We start from the raw sequence: 26555 nt of genomic DNA on the forward strand, positions 1-26555 counted from the left end.
CTAGCCGACAGTTGTGAATCTGCTTCTCTACCCGTTTTTTGTTTTCCTCGATTACCAGTACCCGTGGAAAACTTCCCTAGTTATCCGCTTTCCTCTTAGTACCGATATTTTACTGTATTAGGTTATTTTTCAATTGAAAGAATCGGAAATACAAAACCCGATAATTTTATTACAAATCTAATTCGATCTGCGCCTGTTCGATCTTGCGGTGAGTTTCTTTATCGCAGAATTTTTCGTGCAGTGGGAATAATATTTAAGAAGTTATTTATTAAATCGATATTCCTGCTATACTTATTTTATATGTAGTTAAAACATTGTAAAAATCATTGTTTATTGTCAAAGATGTGCTGTTCGTTATCGTTTAGTTCAATTAAAACTATCGCTAGATAGTTTGTTTTCTAAACTATCAGAGGCTCCTGCGCCAGAACGAAAAAGAACCGAGAAAAATTCCGATTATTTTGTATATTTATTCTTGTCGGAGATTAGATTTGCTAGCAGCTTATCTGTTGAGAGAAATGGAATCTAACAAGTTTTTATCATTAAAAATATGTATATGTAATTAATAGCCAGCGTTTGAAACTTAATTAATCGTGCATGTACGTTAAAAATTTCATTGTTGCTACATTTGCTAAATTTTACTTACAAGTGGCTAATTGTAAATTGAAATTTGGATATTTCTATAACATAATTTCCTTTCATTAACGTTAGAAATGCTTTCGACTGTTTAATGTCATTTTGTGTTTGGTATTAAGTTCGTTTGTTGAAAAGAATTCCTTTATCTAGACCGTAGAAAGTTAATAAATTAGATGAAAATTGCGTGGTCTTTTGTGAGCATCGCTCTGCTTAGAAACGATCTAACTAAGATGTAACGATTATTATCAGGATGTTTCACTGACACGCCTTTCACCCGGCTTTGACCAACAATTAAATCAATCCATTAAGAAGATCAAGTCGTAAAACGCGATTATTTACTCGTTGGCGAAACGTCTTGTTACAGCGTTCACATAAAAGTACCATTGGTCTAAAATCTTTCAAACATTCTATTTCTTTAATATTTCTTCGATAAAAAGAATCTTGAAATTTTACATACTATTATAGGCGATGATGTCACGATTATTCAAGATTATTAAAGAATAAAGTTCCACTGAATTGGACGTATTTCGAATCGTATATCGAAGACATAACAGATCTTATCGGGCACTTGCATTTATTTCTTTCTCTTATCAATCGTATACCGGAGATTATCTACTTACCACGTTTCCCGATATTTATACTACTAACTTACATTAGAAGACACTTTATCCTTCCATGTGTAATGTACACTGAATCACAAGAAAAAACTCGCGATATTCTTGCAATTTCTTTATTTTCCAATAAATTCCGTTTCATCGTTAATAAGAAATAAATTACAACTTTCACGTTGGAGATGATAAGAGTAGGCAAAGAAGAATGGTCCTTTAAACCCTCGATGGATAATTAACGCTAAGTAAGCCATGGCACACGCGAAATTGGAAATCAAGTTGAAACGCCTTGGGTCCGATTAACGCGTGCGTTTAATTGATACGAGAATAATATCTCGGTTCCCGAGGTGTACGGTTAATCCTATAAATCACCGGTGTCTAAATTTACTCGAACCACGGTGAAATCGACCATTAATTTTGCATTTATTCGTCGGCTGATACACACACGTTCTCTAGACTGTATCAGTCGCGTCCATCGAACGTCTTTCGTTAGTCACGTTGTGTCGCTTGGCCACGCTGCCAATGGCACAGCTCTTGCCAGTGAATGCCTTCAACGGTCGGGATAATCATTGATTTCGATGTGATTTCGATCTGTAATTAAAGGGGCTTCGCGTACTCGTAATCGTTTCCAGCCTTTCTGTATTGTTGAAAAGAAACTAATAATCGAGCCTCGCTACGACTACGCATTATGATTCGCGATTTTCACTTTCGTTTTTCGTTTAATAACAGCGTATGGATTTCTAGAGATTCTTGGGAATATATTATGGCTTAATATCGTGGAAAACGGGAACACATGCTAGAATTTTTCATTTGGAATTAATTTCGATCTAACATTTACATTTGAAATGTATGCAGAAGAAGAGAAAGAAAGCCGTGCAGATTTCATATTCAAAGTGCAAAAAAAGATTATTGATGCGAAAAATGCTAAATACACTATGGTGTGCGAGTGTGTCACCCTGACAGGAAACGTGTTAATTCGTATTGTCACACAACGCGAGACATCGGCGGAAATTTCTTTCGGCACGGGCGAGATTCGAAGGCTGATGGAAATTTTGGAGAGCAAAGAAGGAGGAAACGATGTTTTATACGAATTCACAGAAAACTCGAGTTGGATCGGCGCCAGCGTAAAATTAGTTTGAATCGAGGATAGGATAAAACCGTGGAAAAATTATTCCAAGCTTTGTGGATACACGTTTCTCGTCTAATTTTTGCCGCGCCCAGTTTCTCGTTGTCGTGGCTCTCTTTCACGATACTCGTCGACAAGAAATTACTGCTATAGAAATGGACATATTGTTCCTTTAGCCTCCTCTCTTTTATATTCGACGTTCCAGTGACTCTCTATTTCTTTTTTCTTTTCATTCTAGGTAAATACAGTGACAATAAAAAGGTAACGTTATATCAGAATCTATTCCCCACGATTATACCATCGAGCTATATTTGTAACAAAAAGTACGTCAATCAAAATTCAATCGCTATTCTAAGATTCAATTTTGTCGCGCAATCGTATAATACAATCTACGTATCCGTAGTCTCTGTACTTTGATCCGACAAAAACACAAACTCGCGAAACCAAAAGGAGGCTAAAAACTAAAATCACGAGACAGAGATTTAAACTACCCAATAATTCCCTCGAAGAGTTCATCCTCGAGTCCGACAAAGGATTCATAAACACGTGCGTGGTAGACAGACCGATTTACCTAGACATTTTGATAGAATCAGAGACTGGTACGTAACAGGCGTGGCGGACGAACGAAGATTATCAGATGAAGTGATTCGGCTGTTCGGCGTGTTTCAGAACTTGGTGGTTTACCACTGCAGTAGCGACAGCGACGAGGAGCCAGTCACGAAGCAGCCTCGACTCAGCCGTAGACACTCGCGAGGTTCTGGAAGGGAATCCCCGGGTCAGTCGGCTCGTTCGACGCGTTCGAAACGCCACAGAGCCACGAGATCGCGATACTACGAGGATCCAGCCACTAGCAGAGCGGACCTGTCCGATACCGACGCGTCTTCCGAGAATCGATCGATCAGCGACGGATCCTATTTCGAGGTGCGTACACAAAATCTATATATTTGTAATTATTTTCTTCTTGCAGCAAGAATATTTAGCGGGATATTCGTTGGTCGAGAACATACACTGTACAGAGGAGTCGTGAAACCGGTATGGCAACGTTTCCCAAACTGTTGCCGAAGAACAATGGAGCACGAGCCTTCGGGAGGAAGTTTGCTTGATTAGAGCGAGGTGACTGTTCGGTTGACGATCCATGGTGTATCGCACGTGTGCCTATGTGTTCGTGGATTCGTTAACGAAGATGAACCCGCGGATTAGCGGTGGATCCGGCTCGTTCGTCGCGAGTTGATTAGCCTTTGATTTACGCTCGAGAAAGTCTTTGATCCGTGGGCGATATACTTAGTGGTGTCTTTGTGGTGTTTCAGTGAAACTCGAATTGATTCGTGCGACGAATCGAGAAGAATATTTCAAGCATTAACGAAACGGTTCTCAGTGTAATTTTTCGTACTAGGGAATATCGATGCGAAGCTTAGCGGCTAAAATTTAAAAACGAAGCAGTTCGAGTATTTTGCAGATGCTCGAGAATTTAAAAAATTGGAAATATTTGTCGAGCTAGGTTTCCTGTGCTTCGATATTGCATCGGCTTGGAAGACGTTACTGCGTGGTTATTCGAGGATGGACACCTGACTGTGGAAGTGAACTTGATCCTTATTAGCTAACGGCTATTGTTTCGTTTCGAGTACAAAAAACTATCTTGCATACTTGGTGCATGCGTTACGTCCGCGTATGATCGAATCGAATAAAATCCGGGGCACGTTCCATCCCGTTTCTTACTTGGAACTCTCAACTCATTTTCGCGCTGCAACTGTATTCAACGATTTTAAACGATTTGAATGCACACGTGTTTCTCTATAGTGCTTCGAATATGATATTCTGAAAAACATCGTAAGATAGGACTGGAGTATATCCGAATTAATAGAATCGTTATTCTTTATTTATTTCCAATCAAACGATCTCTTCCATACAAGAAAGTTAAATTATCCTCAAAAGAGAAAACTCCAGCTTTCGCGTTAATTATTATTCGAACGTCACCTCAGTCGGTTCCAGAATTAAAATCGGCAGATCTCGAAGAATAATTCCAATTGTCTCATACTCGGAAACGTATTAACTTCATTTCCACTCTACAACGTAGCACTCGACTTTCCTTTTCTACGAATCATTATCCTCCTTCCCAGTCATTTTCTAACACTCTCTGTCTTATAATCCGTTGTCTGAAACTATGAAACATCTCTCTAAGACCATCGAATAGCTTAGATCTACGAGACGGCGGATACCTGAATATGGAGATGAGCCTGATCCTTATTAGCAGCTATTGTCTGGTTCCCAGAATAAAAGTGGTCGATGTCCCTCGTATACCTCAACTTGCACTCTGTGTGCAACTTCTGTCTCAATCTACCCCTTGTCTATTTCGAACATTCTATTTTGAACGTTCTCGTAATTTCAATTTTTGTACTCGTATCTTTCAGGTTTATCGGGGAAAGTTGGTGTAAAAACAAATGGATGATGTTTTTCTGGTATGTGGATGGCATCACGAGTGCATCAAGCGTACACAGTGTAACGTTACTCGTCACACGTGCGTTACCAGTGTGAATGATCTATCGTTCGCGAGCTACGACACAACGTGATTATAGTGCGTGGCACGGGTTCAAGCGCGGTTCCACCGCGTTCCTTTCGTTGCGTCTCTTTGTTAGTCGATGAAATCAATTTGTAAGATTTATCTGGATGTTTCGAGTGAATTAATTGTTCCCTAGAGGTAGATAACTTTGTAGTTTTTTAACTGAGACTTATATCTCTTTGTTGAAGTGATATAACAAAATTAAATGAATTAGTAAAGTTTCGTGTATATAAGTTCAACATTCTCTCTTTTTTTTTTTGCTGCTCTGCTAATTATATCGTTCCATTTTTTTGATAGCAGTTGAAACAAGCTCTTTTTGTACGCCTGGCAACACTATAGCTCGCAGAGTGGAACGCGTTCGGCGGCGTTCCATCTCTTTGTTGCACGGTGAAATTGATTTACGACGCCGAACTTTTCGTTTTCGTGTACATTAATTAACACCTGAATCAAATCGAAGCGCGTCAAACTCACGACGATTTATCGCCTCGCATCGCTTCTTTAACTAGACCTTCCTCCATTGATTGACAGAGTCTCGTGACACGAAACTGGCACAGGTATCGTTAAAGTCCGCCGAATAATTCGAAGAAACTGTTCAGTGAGAAGTTTGTGGACGGTAAGAAGAGAGAACGGTATTTCTTTTTTTTTCTCTTACGTTTCTTTTTTTCTCCTCTTCATTTTTTTCTCTCGAGGAAGCTCGAAAAGCGTTTCTTGTTCCAAACGCGTTACTCCGCGAGCGGAATGAGAACTCGACGAGAGAAAGTGCACGCGGGGCCTTTTACCTTTTGAAATATTCACGAGGCAAAATAAAATAAAATTGAAATTGACGAGTAATTACGCGTACGTGACGCCGAGGAACGTGCTTCCATTGCATCAACCCTCTTCTCGACTAATCAGAAACGAATGTACATATATATTTATTTTCTTTCGTTCGTTTCGAACATCTGCGTTTCCTACACAGAAGAAACCAGTTTCTTACCTGGTCGTTACATTGAACGTTATTACATTCCATTATTTTGTCACGTTACCGTGCCTGTCTTTATTTTCTTCGCTCGAACCAATGCAGTTGATCTTGAAAATATTTTTTGCTCGTTCAAACTAGTCCACCATTTCCCTGTTACCGGACATGTATCAAAAACGACTTGTACTTACCCCATATGTTTGCATCTGAAACAACTCGCATAGAGGAAAAGACAAGTACGAAGAGGCAAATCAGTTAACGAAGCGAATTACCTGTCTTATTTTCATAGTCACAGCAAGAACCTCGCCGTAGTGAAAATAGCTGTAACCTGAAATCTTAATGGCGTCGGCGTGTTTCTCGTTTTTCTTTGATCGATCGAAACGTTTTTGCCATTTCGTCAAATACGAATGGAATCGACCGACGAACGAAAGCGCGCATACGATCGGCCGAGGTAACGCGAGAAACACTTCGAAGCGTGAAATTTTCACGGTTGCATCACGTTCGATTTTATGGAGCACGAGAGAGAATCCGTTTTGTCGAGCAACAAATAATAATGACCGGAATGGCGTTCGCATACCGTCACTGAGTGTGTTAAGTGGAAAGAAATCTGCCGCGAAACGAGCACGTATATATGTGCCGCCATTATACAGCGGGCCGTACACACGCGTATTCGACACGTATGCGTTTTATTATGTTTCGATATGCTGATACGCGGAAGACATTTTTCGAAAACTTGTTGTAGGAAACGTGATCGAGGCGTCGGAAGGTTTATCTTCTATTCCAAATATTTTAAAGCTTTTATCGATTCGCAGTAATTTATTACGGTATACTTATTACGAAAGAAAGGTAGATCTGTGCTGGATAATTATAAAATTTATTAGATTGATGTACAAACGAAAAAATGTAGGTTTAATTATGTAGGTTGCGTGATATTTATTATTTCCTTTATGTCTCAGAAAGAAAGGAAAAATTAATCGTTCGATATATATCTATCCGTACGATTACTCTCGAAAGTCGCCCTTCTCTCAAGCATAGGTAGAAACATTCTGTTCGTTTATTGCCGTGATATTTTGATGAGATCGGACAGTTGTTTGCGTTGTTGCGCGCCAGTTAGCGGCTTGATCGATAATTAACTCCTTATCGTAGAAAATTATCGTGATAATCTGCACGCGCCTCGCGCTCGGTCAGTCGCAGCGGTGTGATGTGAACGTACAGTTCTCACTGTCGATTATGTTTCCTTCGATATCGAACATTTCAAACACAACCTATTTTACTAAAAAAAAAAGTGTCTTTGCGACAACGCGGCATGGTCCGGATTAGCGCAATCTCACCGATTATCATAGTGCGATCGAAAGTTTTGAATTTTAAAATGACCACGGAATTTCTCAACTGAAATAGTGAAAAACAGAAAAAAGAAGAAACGCTTCGTAACGTCTGATTTCAGGATGAATTATGTCCGGTTTATGTGATGGACACAAAGTCCGACGGAGTGGAAAATCTCCAAGAAGTTAATCGAATCGCGAGCACGTTAGGCGATCAGGGCGAAGAAGCTGACATCGAGGAAGGTGCGGTAAGCGAAGACGAAGAATACGACATGCCACCGACACCTGACACCGTACCGATGACAAATTCGACGGCCATCGAGGAGAGCTGCGACCAGATCGACGGCCAGCCAGGGAACTCTGAACAATCGAGCGGCAATTTAGCTGCTAACGAGCCAGTGAAACGTCGCAGAACGACTGAGGAGGTCGCCTCTTTTAACACGTAAGATCACCTTATCAGGATTTTATCGCGTGGGCGTGTACGCCTAATTGACGTGCACGAATACGTTAGTGCTGTATTCAGAGAGTTCGCGTTAATGTTTCGTTCGATCAACACGTTGGTATTTTTATTCATCTTCGTCGTTCACACTTGCTGATGTTTTGTAATCGGTATGGTAATTGGAGAAAACTTTTTGAAGAAGGTGTTTTATAGAGATGATGCGAAAGTAAATGTTCCCGATGTTCCGTAAGAAACTGCGACGATAATGAAAAGTTTCGTTGCAAGGAAAATAACGGGTTGCAGAGGGTTAATCCAATGTATCTCTATGAAACACTCGGTAGTTACGAAATACGGTATTTTCAAAAAACACAGATCTACGTTATCAAAATTTACCTAAATACCACTTATTATCTCTAATTAATCACGATGTTCGAGTAAAATCATACAAATTTCAAAATACTGAAAATATTCGGAATAATCGAAGTATTCAAAGTTCGGAGTACTCGGAAGCAACCGAAATAAAGAATACGTAAAAAGTTAAGGCTTTTATTAAGCTTTTTAGACGATGAGAGTCCACGAGAGATAATCAGAATTTCACACCACTGATCCGTGTCGTTTCGCATTAGGTCCGACAGGAAATCGAAGAATTGCGCGACCTTCTACTTCCGCCACTTGGACACCGACTCTGAGCAGAACGAGGAGGCGGCGATCGTAGCGGAGGACTCGTCGGAGGAAGAGTGGACGTACACGTCATCGCGGGTGAATAACGTTACGACGGAGCAACGCAAGACCAACGTTCTGGTGCGTCTGGACTTCGGCGAGGGGCAGAGTCAACCACGAGCTAGCGAGGGAAACGCTAAAACGAGCGAAATGAAGCCCGTAAAAGAGACTTCCAACATGGAGGGTGTGAACGAGACTTCAAACGAAACCGACGCGTCTTCTCGCTGCGAGAAAGACAGTGACGACGAAACGAGAAACGACAAGACGAGCATCCAAAGGCTCATTAAGGAAGTAGAGAAATTAGTCGGAGAGGAAAGGCGCAACGGTGCAACGAAGACTTTCCCTCAGCTCATTCTCGATGATAAGGAGGGTATAACGAATAATCATCGCGCCAAATACGCGAGGATCAAGGAATGGTTGAAACTGAACTCTGTACGAAGCCACGACGGACGATCCACGTCACAGGTAGGTTGTAATTATTGCTATTGTCATGGGGTGAATAGCTCGACGTTTGCCTTTTACGATCTTTTCTTTTGTTCGTTTATTTAACGCGAAGAAGATTATCTCGTGCTAATCGGAAGGCAACAAGGTCGTTCTTTGGAATTTAATGTAATTGAATTTAACGTAATTGGTTTTTCGTTGGGAATTGTCGATTTATGCACAATGTCCAAGCTTCCTCCGCTTTGCAAATTGAATATTTCGTAACAATGTGAAAGAATGGACACGTGATATCTCGATCCTTTGTCGTCGATGAGTTACTTAATCGATGTTTAAAATGCTTGTTTGGATTCGATCAAGTTACATTAACGATTCGAAAGAAAACGCGCAAGTATAATATCCGCTTTCGAAATATCTTACTCCGCTATCGCTCGTTCGTTAAACAAGCATTGCAAACGCGATAATTAAATAAAAAGCTAGAATAATATTTCGAAAAGAAAAGTAAAGTACGTAAAGAGCAAAAGAAAAGAAGAATTATAAAAGGAATATAAAACGGTCAAGGAACCGAATCGTCAGTCTGATCATGCGCGCCAGTTGTAACGAGGTCTAAGGGGGAATTATAACGTTTCGTAACAATTGTAATCAGCGTGAATTACAGCCGTTGGATAGCTGCGATGCCAGTGGCGAGTATACGACGGAAGAATCCGATGGGGAGAGGCAGTCGGTTTCATCGGAGGATCTACAGAGTAGCGTTGCGACGTATCGCAGATTCGAAGGTGCACTGGGTTGCACGTCTCAATCGGTGTCGCAAGAGATATTCGACGACGCTGAGAAAACGCCGATCAACGAGGCTCATCCGATGCTGGACACGAGTACGCCAAAAGTCGTGATGCGCTCCAAGCAGAAGCACAACGGGCCCAGACCATGGAGCGTATCTTGTATCTCACAGATCGGGAACAACTCGAATTTGAACCAAACCAATGACCCGATTTCGCAGTTCTCCATAAGCGAAACTGCGCTCCACCAGTTAATCGCTACTCCGCCCACTAAATCCGTATCCCTCGATGCAACGTAAGTACATAATTCTACATATCTTTGTTTGCTCGTTTTAGAAGCGAATTTGTATCGTAGAAATAATATCGGTTATAATTAGAACGAATAGATCGTAGAAAGATTGGAAATGTAAATTTTTGAATCGAGACTTTCACTTTTAGATCTTTTTCAATCTGAACGTTCCAAATTTTCAAGTTTCCAATTTACTTCGATGAATAAGTTACAGTATCTTTCGCTTTCGAGACGGCGCGTGTAATTAGAACCATCGAGATATACACATCGATTTATAGTGTAATCGATGCGCATGGGAGCGCATTATTCAAATCCATCGCGTGTCGACAACCGCGACGTCGCGTTGCCGCGATACCCTATTGCCTCATCGAACTGGCAGACATTTTAATTTCACCTCATTTGAATTACAGAGGATCACGGAAATCGTTCAACAACTCAACGTCCACGTTATTGGAGGAGTCGATCATTTGCCACGACGGCCGTGTGGTTCGAAACAGTTCGTTGCGCAGGAAAAAGAGCAGGTTGCGCAAGAAGAACCTGGTAAGACGATGCTGCTTGCTCGTAGCTAGAAAAGAGCGCGTCAAAGCTATTAAAATTGTTTTCACGTGTTTCCATTCTTTCTCGCTTTTCCGTTTACATAGGGTCGTAAAAGTGACTCCAGTTCGGAAGGTGTGACCGCGAATCATTCGGCGGGAAGCGATGGCAGCTCGTCGAATCAACAACGTTCACCGCGTAAAGTAAGCGGAAATCGCGCGATGCGCACCATTTCGAGAGACTGTCACGGTCGTTTGACTACCCTGGTAAAATCCGGCTCTTTCTCGGGGTGCACCGCTCATCAGCAACTCTCGGCGGAGAGGACGATCGTCAGCGACCCGACACCGCCGTTCAGGTTACCTTGCTGTACTTCGGTGGCTTCCACATCCGAGACCGAGGGTGAGGAACAACGTAACTATACGCGAGGCTGCTTCGCCTACTACGATACCGTTCCAAGCAACAAGGAGCTGTGCAATCAGCAACTGAACGTCGATAGCGACATCGAAATGAATAGCCTCGGAAACAACTCGATCTCCGATCAAGCTTGGGATAATTATCAGGTAACTGGTTTCAACTGGAATCCTACGAAACAAAATTCCTGTTCTCCTTTTTTGTTTCACTTTTTGTTTTCGTTTTGATATTAATTTTCTGGTGTTTCTTTTTCCTGGTATCGCTTTTAACAAAGTTAGGTTGTGTTATGTAACAGGCAGTAATTAGGATCAGAAGCGAATAAATAACAATTTTATGCAATTCTTTGAAATCGATTGTGAGGATATGGATGGAGTACGTTCATAGGTAAGATCGTTTTAGGAAATCTAACTTTTATCTCTTGGAAATTTCGCTTGATATTATTGTTACCATAATGATAGTATTAAAGAGCGGACTAGAGAAATTGCCTTATGCAATTGAGACTAATAATTAGGTGGAAATGAACACTCTTATCAAACAAATAAGTTCCTGACAAGTTCCTAACGTTGAATTCTTTTGAAACGATTTATTTAATTAGAAGCATTATGTCGATGTTCGTATTAATGGATTCAATAAGCAAATACTTATTTTTAAACTGATCTCTTTTCAATAGGAGAAATATATGAGCGAGCCATACAGTGAAGCGCCAGACGTAGAAACGGCACGAAGATTATTGGACTTTGGAGATGATTACCGAAACTTCCTTGATAGTCAATCCGACTGTGCCTCCAGTATGAGCGCAATGCCCGCTAGTTCTCCACTGCCTAGAAGTCGTATGGATCATGTACGTTCCATTCTATTACTCTTTCTTGATCAAGTGTCCATATTCTTTCTGTGACAATACATCTGCTATATCTTTGCATACGGATTTCCATTATCTTGTATATAACATGGGCCAGTATATGGAATCGCATATGAGTCAATATTTGTACAATGAAAATCGACATTGGTATCATTACATTAAGAATAGAACAATAATTTCTGTTATCCACGCCAAATGTCGCCAAATATAGTTTACATATCCCTAGTGTGATTAATTAATTGCCTTAATGCACAACGATTTATTGTTTTATTTCTCAATGAAATCATGTCTGGAATTTTGTTTAACAGAAAGTATACCGGTGTCGTAGTTTAGTCATAGCTCTTCCTCTGTGTTGTAGTGTTTCGTTTTAAGGAAGAATAAAGAATCACTATTTGTATATTGCCGTAGAATGAATGTAATTCTTCTGCAGCAAATAAATATTTAATTTTATCTGTCCAACCACAAAATCACTTTAATATTTGCCTTGACCTTACGCCGAATTATTACCTTGCACCAGATATGCTCGAGCATACTTTACTCAATTTTTGCATATACTCCATCTAGACGCATAAATTATTCATGAGTTATCTTTCTTTTCATCTCGAGGGTAATTCAAACATAATGATCATTGGATAGTACTTTCTATTCAATGTACGTATAACATTATCTCGAAAAGAAATTTTCTTTCGCACAACACATTTCTCCGTTGAATCTCTCCGTGTCTTATCAAGTCTTCTTTGAGACGAACGCGTCTTCACGGTGATGATATCTTAACGAGGATAAACGATGTAATTACACATACAGTCACTGCTAGAAATGTCTCGCAGGCGGTATCTGGATCAGAATTTTAATGATAAATATCGAGTAAAAATTTCTACGAATTACACTTTCTCTGAATGAAATTTTATATATATATCGTTTATTGAATTTTTATATACGTTGAAAATATTTCTCATGTGCAGTAATAATTGCTCAAATTATATTACAGTTTAATACAAATAAATAATTAACATCTACTGTTGTATAATCGATAAAAAAAATTTACGAACAGTTGCAAATAAAATCAAATTAGATATCTATTGAAATTAATTTTCATATATGATATACGTATCGCGTTGTTAAAATCATTTCTGTGTACAGTAGAATCAGTTTGTTATCTCGACCAATAAATCGGATAACTACGATAGCTATGTTTCAAAAATTTGCCCTTGACTTCAAACGGGTTTTGTGTGCCACTGGCAAGAACAGACAAAGAGAATGTTTAGCTTAGCATGCTTGACTTCAATACATATTGACCAGTAGTACGCTACCATTGCTCTTAAAATTTCCAAACTCGTTAATATAACAGCCATTATTTACAAAGTAATAATAATAAACTTCTTTTCGTTAATAAATTAATATGGATTGTAAAAGTAAAATCAATATGTAATATCAATTAATATGGATTGGAAAGTAAAATCAATATTACGCCACATAAAGGAGTAATAGAAGAAAATTAAGAAAAATTGGAAATTTGTTACAGGAAATAACCGATACCACGGAAGACAGCGACAGTGACGTGGAGGATATACGGAACGTAATCGAGAAGTCGCAGTCTCAGTTATCACTTGCTGAAAGTTTATTCTCGAGGTCGTGCAACGGCACGATACCGCAAGATAACGTACGTAGCCCATTCAGCTTGTACTTTATAGTACAATCCCGGCCTAAATTTTTGGAATATTTGCAAAGAAGCGTACAAAGTTTCTTTTCGTGGCTTTATTGCAATTTATTACGCCTATGGGCCCATATAAGATACTTTTTCTTAATGACTGTATGGCACAATTAAAAGAAGGGCAATTAATTTCTCTTCTTGTGTGCTTTGTGTGCTTTCCTCATCTTGTAATCATTACAAGAAAAAAGATTATATCGTCTCGTTTTCTTGTATTTTTGATAATCTTTCAATCGTTTAATTTAGTTAATGCGTATGAGGAATGTCGTGTATTTGGATAATACTGTGTGATGCTTTTTGCTTTCTAAGTATTTCTTTTACAGTTTTATTTTTACTTCTAAACGCTACTGCTTGAATTTATTACTTGACGAAGGTCCCTCGATAGACTTGATTTTTCTTATTATTTATGATATATAGATAATGTATATGTATTTTTTTTAAAGGAAAGTTAAAATATATGTATATCTAGCATATTGTATAGGATTGCTTGACAGATACATGCTTTGAAACAGTGACATACAAGGACAAATTGCCAATCATTGTATAAATATAAATAAAATTGTAATATAAAAATTTTCTTTTTATGTGTTTCTGATCGTCCATCTGATCTGTTCTATTATTACCATTTAACAATAAATAATACAGTATGTAAATAAGAAATTCTTACTCATGAATGAAATTAGTAAAGCGGACAATAATAAATATCATTCAAATAATGATGGAAAATAGGAAAAGGAGATTGTACTAATACTATTCACTTGCATGTTTACTATTCTATCCTTATCCTGCTTGTGTAACCCGTACTCACAAATCATGTTGACAAATATCCAAGTTATTGTACATGTCCCTGAATTGCTTCATGAGCGATTTCACGTTGTCTTTTGCAAGAGTATATTCCCTGAGAGTTATTGCGAATGAATAATTGCTTTTGATCGGTGATTTGCAAGGTGTACTTAAGATTTTTTCTACTTTAATTTTGCCGTAAGTATATTGTCGCATTTTTACTACTTCTAAATGATTTGCTATATCGAGTGGGTAATAGTATTGAGTAATTTAAAGATCGGAAAAGTGGATTTATTTAGAATAAAATTTTCTATGGCGATGGGAGTAAACAATGTAGATTGCTTAACATAATCAAAAGAATTCTTAAAATAATTAAAAGAAAGAAGAGTTGTTTCATACTATACTTAATTCCTTTAATAAATTATCTATGCATGAAACTCTGTTGAATTATCTTTTACATACTAGTTTTTAATTATTTTGAGCAATAAGCAATATTTTTAGCATGAACATAGTAAAAACATTGTGCTTGGATTCTTTCTCACTTCTTTTTTGCTACTATCCGATTATACGTAGAAATGTTAACGAAAGCTGAATTTGATTTCACGGAATGTTGCTAGAGTAATTCTTTTTACTTCCAATTAAAGACAATGGAATACGTAGACTGACGTAAGTTTTTATGTTGTAGTCCGAAGTGGAATGTGCGTGTAGCGAAAATCTGCGGTGTCTGCACGCGTTATTGGAGTCCGTCAGCAATTCGTTCCGAAGCGAAAAATACGTGAAACAAATTCGTGGTGAGTACAATCAAATTCACCGTCGATCATTTTCTATTTCACTGTCGTACATGGCCGCTGTATTAGTTACTGCTCTGAGCGGACTTGTATTTTTGCTTCTTTCGTAATTTTATTATTTTATTCTCTAACGCGAAGACATAGAGGGAACATACAGAAGCAGAAAAGATATAAAATATTTTTACTTATATCATGCGATGAATCTTTTGATGAATACGTTTGAAAATACGTTCTTTCAAATCTTTATAGTATTCAAACATAGTCGAAGGAAATTTATTTTCGACGTAAGAGTGATAATTAAGAGAAAAATCCGAATGGATTTAACGATTAGAATTTTAAATCGACTCGATTTAAGCGTTGTTTCATAAAGCAACTTGTGTAAATATTATTGTAAAGCAATTGCAAAGACTGATACGCAAGTATTATAGTACGTTACAAATGTGCATTTTTGCTTTCGATGTACATACTTCGAAACCGTATTTCTGAGAAGTGTATGCATTTGAAATAGTGTTATTGATACTAACCGTAACTATAATTGATCGATAAATCTTGTACTTAATTTTGGAATAAAAATTGTAAAGAATAACGAGTGAATCAAACTGTTCGTAATATAATGTAATTAATATTTGAATTCTTGTGATACGTTTGCTCAAATGTATATATAGAAAAGATTAAGATCTTTAAAGATCATTAATTAATTATATTTAAACGATGACTTGTGCACAGAAGCAATGTATGATACAACGATCCTTATATGGCATCAAGATACAAATGCATGTGTAAATTTTTTTGAACTATAAGTTGATCATCTGCATGCTAAAGAGCGAATTATATTTGCACATTAATGTTCGATTTGACCGAGGATCGTGTCCCCAGTAATTAACAATAATTTAAATATCATTTTACGTGATGTAAAATGTATTTTTAAATTTCACCTTTGAAATAATAGAAAGATGCGAGATAATATTACTAGTAATACATTAGTTAATACTAATACTAGTTAACTTTCGATAATGTGAAATCTTTTTTTAAGAAAGGATTACGTCACAATTACTACTTAACTTAAAAATGAATCGGTAACAAAAAAAAGGAGGGGGTGGGAGGGGGAATATTGCTGGAGGAAACGCAAACTGTACGTATCTATTTTTTTACAACACGAATATTGAATTTTCTCGCTTGTTTATATAATTTAATTTTTAATCAATACCTTCCTTATTATCTTTTTATTTGTTGCAACGAACGCAAGTACGAGTGTAACAAACCTTTAGAGTATTTTGATTTTTAGTTCACTTTTGTATACCGTTCATATTGTAACCATTATGTAATAAACGCTGCTTTGTTGTGGCTTCCTACTACTAATTATCCTTTTGTTTCTTTTATCACCTACAGTAAATATTATTTGGATTATCAGCCCTTATCTCTAGTTTGGTGGTATTTGTATAGTTTGAATAATGTTTCTTTAATTCGTACGATAGAATGCCTCGAAGATATAGAGCTTTCTATGCATATTAAATAGATTTAATAGATCGTGAAATATATGTAGGATGAATTTGCCAAATGGTACCTCCTCGTTAATACATTTATTATTTATGAACGATTTCGAATAAAATTATGGAATCTTATGGAATTTAATCATCTCGATTATATATACATTTCTCTTAATTACAGTAAGCCTCTACATTATCAAACAACCGAATGCTATTAAATCGACGAATAAGTAGTCTTTACAGCACTTATGTATCTGCTTGCAGCATGAAACCTCTAAAAACGTATTCCGTGTAGCAGCGGAACCAATTTTCTTAATTGCTAGAACAAGTAGCTTTTAAACGGGGGGGGGGGGGCAAAGTAGTAACTTCGATTACGTTGCATACAGCCTTAACACGATTTCCATTTAGAATGGCGAACATCTCGCTGAGATTGCACTAGCTTTGTAATATTGAATCTGTGATAACATGCTCGATCTATAAATACAGATTACAATCGGATCGATAAACATCCAATTCTACACAATCTTCTATACCTTCTTTATCTATCTTCTTTGTTATTATAGATGGATAAAATTTCATTTGTGTATTATTTTCCGAGAATAGCTTTATTAAATATAATGAAATACAATTGGCAATTTTTCAAGAAACGTTTTATCGATAGGAACATCCTGTTGACTCGAAAACGTACGTATCAGCGTCACAGTTGCGATAAGTCTGTCGCAACTTGCTCCGCAAATGGAACAACTTCATCCATTTTACCTTAAAGATCAGTTCTAAAGCCGGTTCACCTGAAATCAAAATGTATTCAACCGACACCGATCTTTCCAAGCGTATTACCCCAGAAACGTGTGCGAAGAGCTCCGACTTCATCCCGTTCACCGTCCATTAAACAAACGTTGAACTCTGCCGAGTCTTCTTCTATCGAGCTAACAAACGATTATCGCGACCGGCGAATCAAACCGACCCTGAAGGGAAATACGATTAGACCGGTCGCGGTCGATTGTTTGGTCGCGATAATCCGCGTGTGGGTGCTCTCGCGTAGGAGTGTTGCAAGACGCGAGTGCATCGGTACACCTTCGGGTCTCACCTTATAAGAAGCACTGTATAGCCGACGGAACTTCACGAACCGGTACTCGGCCCTGCTCGTGCTCGTGCTCGTGCTCGTGTTGTCGAAGAATCGTCGGCAGCGTGTACCCGGTCAGTAGCTCGGTTTTCCTGGCGCGAGTCGCGACGTCTATTCCGCTTCTCGTGGCTCGCCTTCTCTTCCACTCAACAGCTGATCCACCACGCGCCGCGTTTGACGTTTCGCAAAGCAGCGCGCTTTTCGAACTGTTTCGACATCTCCTGTGCTACTTTGGAAATTCCTAGTATCGCGAATAATCGATACATACGTACGCTCGTTCGATAATTTTCATTGCAACTCGAAAGTCAGAGATCGGAAGTTTGAAGATTAGGATAGAGAATAAGAGAAGCATATTTTCGGCGTATAACTTTGCTACTTTCAGATTCGCTGGAACAAAGTTGCGAGAGTCCAAGTACCGGTTTACTATAACAGTAAAAAGCTAGAGGTTTCAGTGATCGTTTCTCTGTAAAAAGGAGAAGAGTCTCGGAATTTTAAGTGAAATCGTGGACACGCTGGATTATTCTAGCAGTTCAAGCATAATTGGCACGGTGAATTAGAAAACTGCGATTCTCGAGAAAAATAAATCGTGACTCGCGTTCGGAAAATAAATCATGGTGTTTGTAAAAGAGGAGACCAGTGTCAGGAAAGACGCACCGGATACCTGTTACGCACACCAGCAGATTATCGCGGAGGATCAGCCGGATGATACCTGTACGTAATCTCCCGTATATTTAGAAGCCTCCATCCGTAAATCTTTTTTTAACGTTGTATCATTTCGTCTCGCAAAGTAGCAAAAATCGACTTGCAAGAATTCGTATTGCGCTGTCTTTTTAATTTACTTATCAAAATTTTAAGACGCTATCCAGTGAACGTTACGAAACATTACTCGATCTCTGATCGCGTTTCTTCTCTCAAATCTTCCCGATATACCGTTAATCCGAATTTTTACCGTATATTTCAACGTCTGTCTTCTTTCGTCCTCTCGTGTAAACATATCTACTCTTTCACGTTTCGGTGTAGAAACGTTCGATCTCTGACATCATCCCGGAAGATAACCTGGTATTCTTCTTCATCAGCGTTCCGTTACCTGTCAAATCGGTTGCTCGTATACCTTTCGTCGTCTCGCCAGAACCAACCGAACTCTGTTATTCGATTTTTTGATCCAACGACGAATTTCATTGGATCTGGTTCATCCTCGCTAACAACGATTTTATCGACGTGTAAAAGCGGGTCATGACGGACGTCGGGCTGAGATGACGTGAAACGAGAATCGTAAGACGCGAGCTCTCTGAATACTTATCGATCTGTATCTATGTTCAATGTTCATGCATGGTTTTTGTTATTAACGCCTGATCCTTTCGTCTTCACATTTCCGTGTTCTTATTTCTGCACAAAGAGAAATTTACAGGGAACTTAAATATTTCTTATATATATATCTTATATATATAATATCTGTAATATAATATAATATCTATAATAATAATATATATAATAATATATATATCTTATATATATTTCTTATGTATATAAATTGTATGGAACGTTTTCTTAACGCTAACATTGCCAGAGTAGTCGAAATGGTCAGTTTGTATTTTTTTTTTTATTTTCATTTTGTAGGTTCGCAACAAAAGTTCGAGTAATTTTCGCCAAATAAAAGCTCAGCGAATTAATTAAAATGAAAAGCCAAAGTCGGGAGTGGCGTATTGATACATACGTACGTCTCTCCCGTGAGTATCGATTATTTTCTACTCGTTACGTAGTTCGCAATTCGTGATGCTTATAGACGTGCCAGAAGATGTTGAATTCACGGTTAATTTTACCGCGGGCTTCTGACATAATCCTACCTCTGCAAAACAAGATTTCAACCTTGAATTTTCGTCGGTAACCAGATCTAAAACTCGCAAGAATTCGACGCGCAGAAATTTAAATAAGATAAACACGAAAGAACGAAGATAATTTCTTACGAGTGCATCGTCGAACTAAATTTTAAAAGGCGAGAAAATAATTTCAATCCATCGAAAATTGAACGGAATCGATGAGAAGCGAAGTACGTCGTGCGATCTGTCTCTAATTCAAAGTCATCGTCTGATGCCAAGCCTTATTAATAGCTTAACTTAATCGATCTGTATTTTCATTACACCCAAGCGATCGGCAAATACTCCATCTGGAATTCCCCTCTGTTTCTGAATTTATCGTTCGCTTCTTTTATAATTTCGTTCTCTTCTGTTTCTCTTCTTTTTTTTTTTTTTTTCATCTTCGGCTCCAAACCGCGGAAGCTAATGGAGCAACGTTCAATTTTATTGGAACGTAGCCACGGAGCAACGGTTGCTCAGCGAGGAATTACAGTAGAAAGCCCGGGAACACAATCGTCCGGCAACCGTTTCTCCGTTGTCCAAGATCCCATTCCGATAGAAACTTTAGAAGGTAGTTGATTAACGAGCTTGCATTCATTCTCGCGTTAACGTTGACCTGTTTCGACGTGGTCGCTTTCATAACACGCTGTTCGCACGAGCACACGTGGGTGTATCCGCGGATGTTACTCGACGTACGCGCGATGCTCGACTTGATCGCGTTATCAATATATTTTGTACCGTAGGAAAGGAACACGATGATCGGTAGAACTGTCGCGTTACATTTTTTAAATTACCTTGGAACGTTTGTCGAAGGGAAATGGTAACTTTTACGCTGAATTGACGATACTTTGACCTTCCACGGAAGACGATTGTCAGCTAATTAAAAGGATCGAATTATGTAAATTACAAACGGAGCGTGCGCGCGATAGATTCGAATGAAAGCGTTCGCGGTAGATTACAGGAGCGGTCTACGAATAAATTATTCTCGAGCTATAGATTGAGACGTGTGGTCGGGATTATGTGAGTTTCGAAATCGTTCGTGGCAGAGGGCGTTAATTAATCATTAAGACGTACGCGAGTAAGTATTCGCGATGCCGACAGTAACTAACGTGATAAATTGGCCAACACGATCAGAGAAAGTAGTAATAATACGTATCTTTCTTGGTCGTGTTTCGTTGGAAACTATCTTACAAATCGTCTGAACGTTTAGTATTCACCAGGTTCCGCGATGGTCGTTCTCGCTGACCATGAAACCGATGTAACAGCTAAGGATCTATGTTGCGCTATTTTCGATGGATAAGCTCGATCGTTTTATGGTTTTAGCGAACGATTATGAGCACAGGTACTGCTTACAGCGAGTTACAGTGGCGTAGTTTTACGGACTTTACGTTAGTTACAGTACGTAGTTTTGCGTAGTTGAGAGAAAATCACTTATGGTTTACCTGTGAGGTATATAGTTTGATGAGTAGGCTACTCTGTAGCGAATCGTTTTATTTGTTATTTATCTACGAAAGACGATGGACAATAAATTCAACGATAAACATACGTTAAAGTGTTTATAATTTATAGCTATATCCTTTTTTTCTTTAGTTCGATCATCAGTCATGAGAACTTATAGTCGTATTTCAAGTAAAAAAGCGATTACTCGGAAAAAGAAAAAAAAAACGTTAACCGGAAAAGAGCGATCGATCCACGAAGCGTCGTAAGAAAAATCCGACGGAAATAATTAACGTATCTCGCTTCGCAATTTCCAAGAGGGATGAAAAAAGCGTTTGATTCTAAAACTCGATAAAAACACGGTCTTAATAATACGGAACTAGTGGAGAGCGTTACGAATGTTAAAATAGCTACGCAAAGAACAGAAAACGTGACTCGTCGCGTTTCACCTGTCGCTACATATTCACGTAGTTAAGAAATCCAACTTTTCATTTAGATTTACATCTGCGTCGAAAGATTTACCCGCGGCAGAACATTTACCGCGATAATTCGTTCGCTCTTATCAGCCGTACGGCTCTGAAATAATAATAATGTCGGACTAATGTGGCAAGCGTTCGATTCTCAAGATTAATTGCTTCCTTTAGAAACGTTGGCCGAAGGCTATCCGTTCGACCATCCTGATCGTTCCTTCAGGCTAATTCCAGCTAACGGCCAGAAAATTACGCAGATTGCACTCTGGTCGATGATTCTTCGAAATTTGACGTTCCACTTTGTCAAAGACGGTCCGAAGGCGATCGAAAAAAAGAAAAGAAAAAAGAGAGGAGACGGTCGCAGGAAGAAAGACGTACCGTACGCTCGTCCACCGATTTCTGCTCTACTGAACGCAATCGTTCGACCGTGATAACGCGGCACGTATATTACGTGTAATACGCGATACCACGCAGGCCACAATTATTCCGCACATTCGCCGTCATTTCCTGTAGGTCAGTGTGAAATTCATTGCTTTCCATCGACAATGTTTTCCCGAGCGTCTCGCCCCCGTTGCTCCTCGTGCGAGCGCACACACGCGCACCGACACGCTCTTCCTGCCATTTTCAGCATTTGTCAACGAGCTTGTTGCCATAATAATATCCGTGACACAGGATACACGGATCCTGCTGATTGTCGGTCACGCGAAATTTCTTTATAACGAGATCCGAAACTTTTTATAGCGCACTCGTGGGAATGAGAAATTTAATGGAGATCGATGCCATAGTTCCGCGAGCATCGCGCAATATGAAAATAATAATTACGTTTTGTCCGAATTTTTAAGCGGTTTAGTCGTTCGATGCAATGGATTGATTTACTGACTGAACATGATCGATGGTTTGCCTCGCGTAGCTAGAAATCGCGGCTACGAAAGTCGCTTTAACGACAGTGTCATTTTCTTTTGTGAATTTAGATTCTGTGCTTTATGTTCGGGGGTAGCATATTCTTCTATTTGTCGCGTAAAATTCACGGACTAATTGCGACGATTTCATAAAACGCTGAAAAAGTGGAAACTTTTTCTCTTCGTTTTCAAAGGTTACATAGCAGTTCTCGACCCGTTTTGATGACCGCTCGGAATTCGAGATTTCACTTGATAACTGTAGTCCACCGCGTAGCTGTTTTTGTAAACCAGCCGTGACAAAGTGAAAGTTGTTTTTTCCGAGAAAACCGTGAAAAAGCCGGCTCGAGATTTTCCTTCGTAGCCTAGAAATCGCATTACGTTTTTATCGGGCGTGGTAGGAACCCGTGGTGTACGCGGATCGTAGTACGATACCGCGAACGTACATTGAAAAACCTAAAGGCCTTCGAGCTATTTTTATTGGCATCGTCATGGATTGTTGATGATTATGCGAATTAGACGCTCCGCTCTTGGAACTTTGCCGACTAATTGTTAGGTTTCTTCTGGCTGAATTTTTTTATCCTACTTACGTAGATTCGTGTTTTCTTAAATGTCCAACTTTCTGTAACGTGTAGCGTGACTTCGAAATTATATGCTATTTGTCCATTATCATAATCATATATGTGTGTTTAGATATCTTATCTATAGATTTTAAATCTTCTTTCATTCGCTTATCGCTATACTATCGCAGTCTGTTGCTACGTCACAGGATAACCGTTGAAATTTTTATTTCTAACAGTTATTATTGTATCTAGAAAAATCAAACGGTATCGAGGTCATAGAGAGAAACTTCTCGTTCGAGCACTGTAGATATTTTGTATATCCACAGTCTGATTAGCGCGTTGTAACGCGTTTTATTCGCATGTTCGCACGCAGAATAATTTTACGCGTTCGCAACTTTGTTCGCGAAACAGGCAATTAATCTTTCGAAAATCGTTAACTTTCGACGAATCGATCGGTCTTCGCTGTTTCTTCTAATGTCGGCTCGGTTTCTTTTCGTTTCGAGAAATTCTCGTTACTACGAAACACTTTGTTTCTCGTTGAATCTTGTTTTAACGTTTAGGTGGCCGTGGTCCGTAAAACGTTCGTTCGGTCGCTCGTTAACCGTCGTTAGGCCATCGATCATCGTTGATCACACCTGTTGTGCGAATTGTCTACGGTAATTCCTAACACCGTGCTCCTTTCCCCTTTACTATTCACTTTCTTCCAATTCTTGCTTCTTTTTATGGGACAGTAATTACTCGAGTGTCTCGGTCACGGTTACCACGCTGAACAGAAAGGGGAATTCGATCGGCTTTCACCGAATAATTTATTACTTTTGTATTATAGAAAGACACTTCGCGGACAACAGACACTCGTATTTAATCGAACGAAAGCAAGGATCACGGTGTAACGAAGCATGACCTGAGCTATGATAGGTCGTGCGTAGTGACATCAAAAATTGATTAGAACTCGGTAATTAAGGAATCGTATCTGGATGTTAAGTTGTTAATAACTTACGATTTCCACGACCTCGATCTTCCACGTCTTACGCTTCTTTTTCACTCGTCTTTTATATCCCACTGACTTTCATTCGTAACGTTGTTTTGTTCCTCTTGTGGAATATCCTTACGTTACACGTTGATGTGAATTTATTGCAGCGCGTGGCTTTGGAACTCAGTCGGTCCATTTTGGAAATTAATTCCATAAATTATTTTATCGATCGAATTTACTTATTATTTATGTTAATCCGGTAACATTTTCTTAGACGAGTTGCTGGCTTCCTCGATCTGGCTTTGATCTCGACACAAGCGAAGTCTCTTAACTGTAGATATTGGCTTGGCAACTAAGCGATCGCGATACAATGGCGAAATGGTACAATCCAAGAATTCGTTTTTTTTTTTTTTTTACTTGCTGTGGTGTCACACGGAGGCGATACAAAAATCGTACCTACGCAATTATCTAGAAGAAAGTATGCAATTAGTTCGATAATTATCTATCTTGACTGTTATTTCATTCGAAATCGCTCGAATGGCACGCGTTAGACTGGAAAACATTCCGGATGTTATAGAGAGTGGAAAATGCCCTGATTACCGTTATGTCGGGGAAAGCATAAATGCCGGGACATTTTTACGATTTTTCAATCCATTCTTACCGGAGAAAACGAACACGAGAACTTTTTTTTTTTTTTTTAATTTTTCTAACTCTACCTCGTATCGTTTCAACGCCGTATAGTATCCATCGAGAGTTTCGACTTGAAACTTACCGTTGCAGATCTCGAAATCTTACAATTCCGCACCTCGAAACTTGAAATTTTCAAACTTCGGATTGCAAATTCGAAATATCGTAAATATAGAGCGACGCTCTCCTCTCTTCTAGACAGAGATTTATGGAAATATAAGTGGAAGGTTCGTGGGCTCGCAAAAGTGAAAGTTCTTAAATCGGATCGCACCGTTCAAAACGATATCGGCCAGTTGAATCATCCATCGGAGTCGTTTCTACATATTTTTAAGGGCGCAGCGTTGTCTCGAGGAAGAAAGTATCGAAGGAAAGTATCGAAGAAACAGGTCATCGAAGCCATGCGAGCTGCTGCATATTCATGCATGCACATATAAGCTGCTTGACCTTAAATATGTGACTTATCTTCTCTGACATAACGTTGACGATGCCTGGGAACGAGTGACGTACATAATAGAGTAACGTTAGGATCGTCACGCAAAAGGAAGTTATTGTGTGTAATTACCTAAGCTGTTTCCGTTGAGAACTCTCTGTTTCTTATGGAAAAAGAAGTGTAATAAAACCTTGCTTGATATTCTAAAATATAACTTTTCGTTCTACAGTTATTCTTAGGTTTTTCAAACTTATGTACTTTTTACATTTCCCTTGCGATACAGGTTCTTTTATTGAGACTATTCTTTTCTTTTCTTTTTTTTACTTTAATTTTTTAACATTTTTTCGATTGTGATTTTTACAAATATTTCTTATATTTCAGGTGTATTGGAAAAGTGGGAGTCCCTGACAGCTAGAATGGAGGAAACGCAAATGGCCGGTGCGCTTCATCGTGAGTTAATAGCTCTACGTACGGAATTCAAAGCAGCACACGATAGACTCTTCTCGTACGAGATCACTCTGGAGCAACCTCACGTACTGGACGAGCGAATTAATCGAATCACGGTAAGAACTTTGCATTTCTATTGCTGCAACCGTATAATAATATCGGCAGTAACGTTATGGGATATTATACGCGAGGTATTTCTAACTATATTTCTCACGGTATCACTTTTGCTGTGAGATGCGTAATAACAGTGTTTGAAAGATCTCGATATAAATTATGCTTTTAAATCGCGAGATCCGGTAACGCTGTTCCTCCCGGTTCGTGTCTAATACAGATGTACCAAGCGTCGATAAGATTGCCTTGGTCGGTAATTGAATCCCTTCGTCGGTATCTTACAGATGAATCGTATACCGACTGATATAGTATCTTCTCTGAATAAACGCCGACTATAGATGGCGCAAAATCATTCTTTCCCATAAGTTAAGTTAAATATCGAGAATCACGATTTTTCCGCTATATCGTTGAAATAAAATTACACACCGACGATAAGAATATTCCGTAATCCTCTCCCGCTTCGATATAGTCAAAAACTAACCAGAGATACAAGCAAAAGACGTTGTTCGGTTCGTAAAGCAATTTTTCGACAACGTTTGAATAAATATGCCATCTTTCGAACAGTACCAAGCGTTTTCTTCGAAGTTCTTCTAAGTCTCTTAAATCGGATCTCGTTGATCCTCGTTTTAACGCGCGACATTCGATTTGGGAAAGTATTCGCGAGCCGTTCGCCAGAGCGGAACAAGCTCGGGCATTATTAAAAACATCCTCGAGAAGTTGGAGAGAGCCGTGACGGGGAGGGGCTCGAGATGAAAGTAGGCGAAATAGAAGTAAGAAAAAGAGGAAAAGGGGGATGGTGTAGGGCACGGTGGAGCGCGGAACAACCGGGGATGGCGGTCGCGGAGGAAGAGGAGTATAAAGAGAGGGAGAGACCAGTCAGGAGGCAAGGATAGAGGCAGAGAGTGGCGTAAAAGCGTAGTCGTGTCGCACGTACGCTCGTCTGACGGCGACGTGCCCGGCATCGCAACTCGCCAGAGCGAACGCCGACGAACCTGGCCAACCCTCTGAGTTCCACCCCCCGAGAGTCATCCCCAGCCTGCCTCTACCCTCCGTGAACCCCTCTCTGGAAACCTCTGGAACACCCTGGTCTCCACCTCCTCTTTCCTGTTTCTCTCTTCGTCTCGCTTACTTT

The 26555-nt window shown here is 39.2% G+C and overlaps 1 protein-coding gene across 5 annotated transcripts in view; it reads left to right on the forward strand.

Annotated features, from left to right (window-relative positions):
- Positions 1 to 26555, forward strand: part of LOC126870971 (klarsicht protein) — a 118454-nt gene that overhangs the window by 66071 nt on the left and 25828 nt on the right. For 4 of the 5 annotated variants that reach the window (XM_050629232.1, XM_050629233.1, XM_050629231.1 and 1 more), the window contains exons 8-17: positions 3037 to 3288; positions 7327 to 7646; positions 8270 to 8828; positions 9448 to 9872; positions 10277 to 10406; positions 10508 to 10960; positions 11482 to 11652; positions 13193 to 13330; positions 14847 to 14952; positions 25247 to 25428. In XM_050629232.1, the coding sequence (XP_050485189.1) occupies positions 3037 to 3288; positions 7327 to 7646; positions 8270 to 8828; positions 9448 to 9872; positions 10277 to 10406; positions 10508 to 10960; positions 11482 to 11652; positions 13193 to 13330; positions 14847 to 14952; positions 25247 to 25428 (2736 nt within the window). The remainder of the gene's footprint in view (positions 1 to 3036; positions 3289 to 7326; positions 7647 to 8269; positions 8829 to 9447; positions 9873 to 10276; positions 10407 to 10507; positions 10961 to 11481; positions 11653 to 13192; positions 13331 to 14846; positions 14953 to 25246; positions 25429 to 26555) is intronic. The other variant, XM_050629234.1, reaches the window with a different exon arrangement.

The sequence above is a fragment of the Bombus huntii genome, chromosome 11, assembly GCF_024542735.1.
Source record: "Bombus huntii isolate Logan2020A chromosome 11, iyBomHunt1.1, whole genome shotgun sequence".
Lineage (NCBI taxonomy): Eukaryota > Metazoa > Arthropoda > Insecta > Hymenoptera > Apidae > Bombus > Bombus huntii.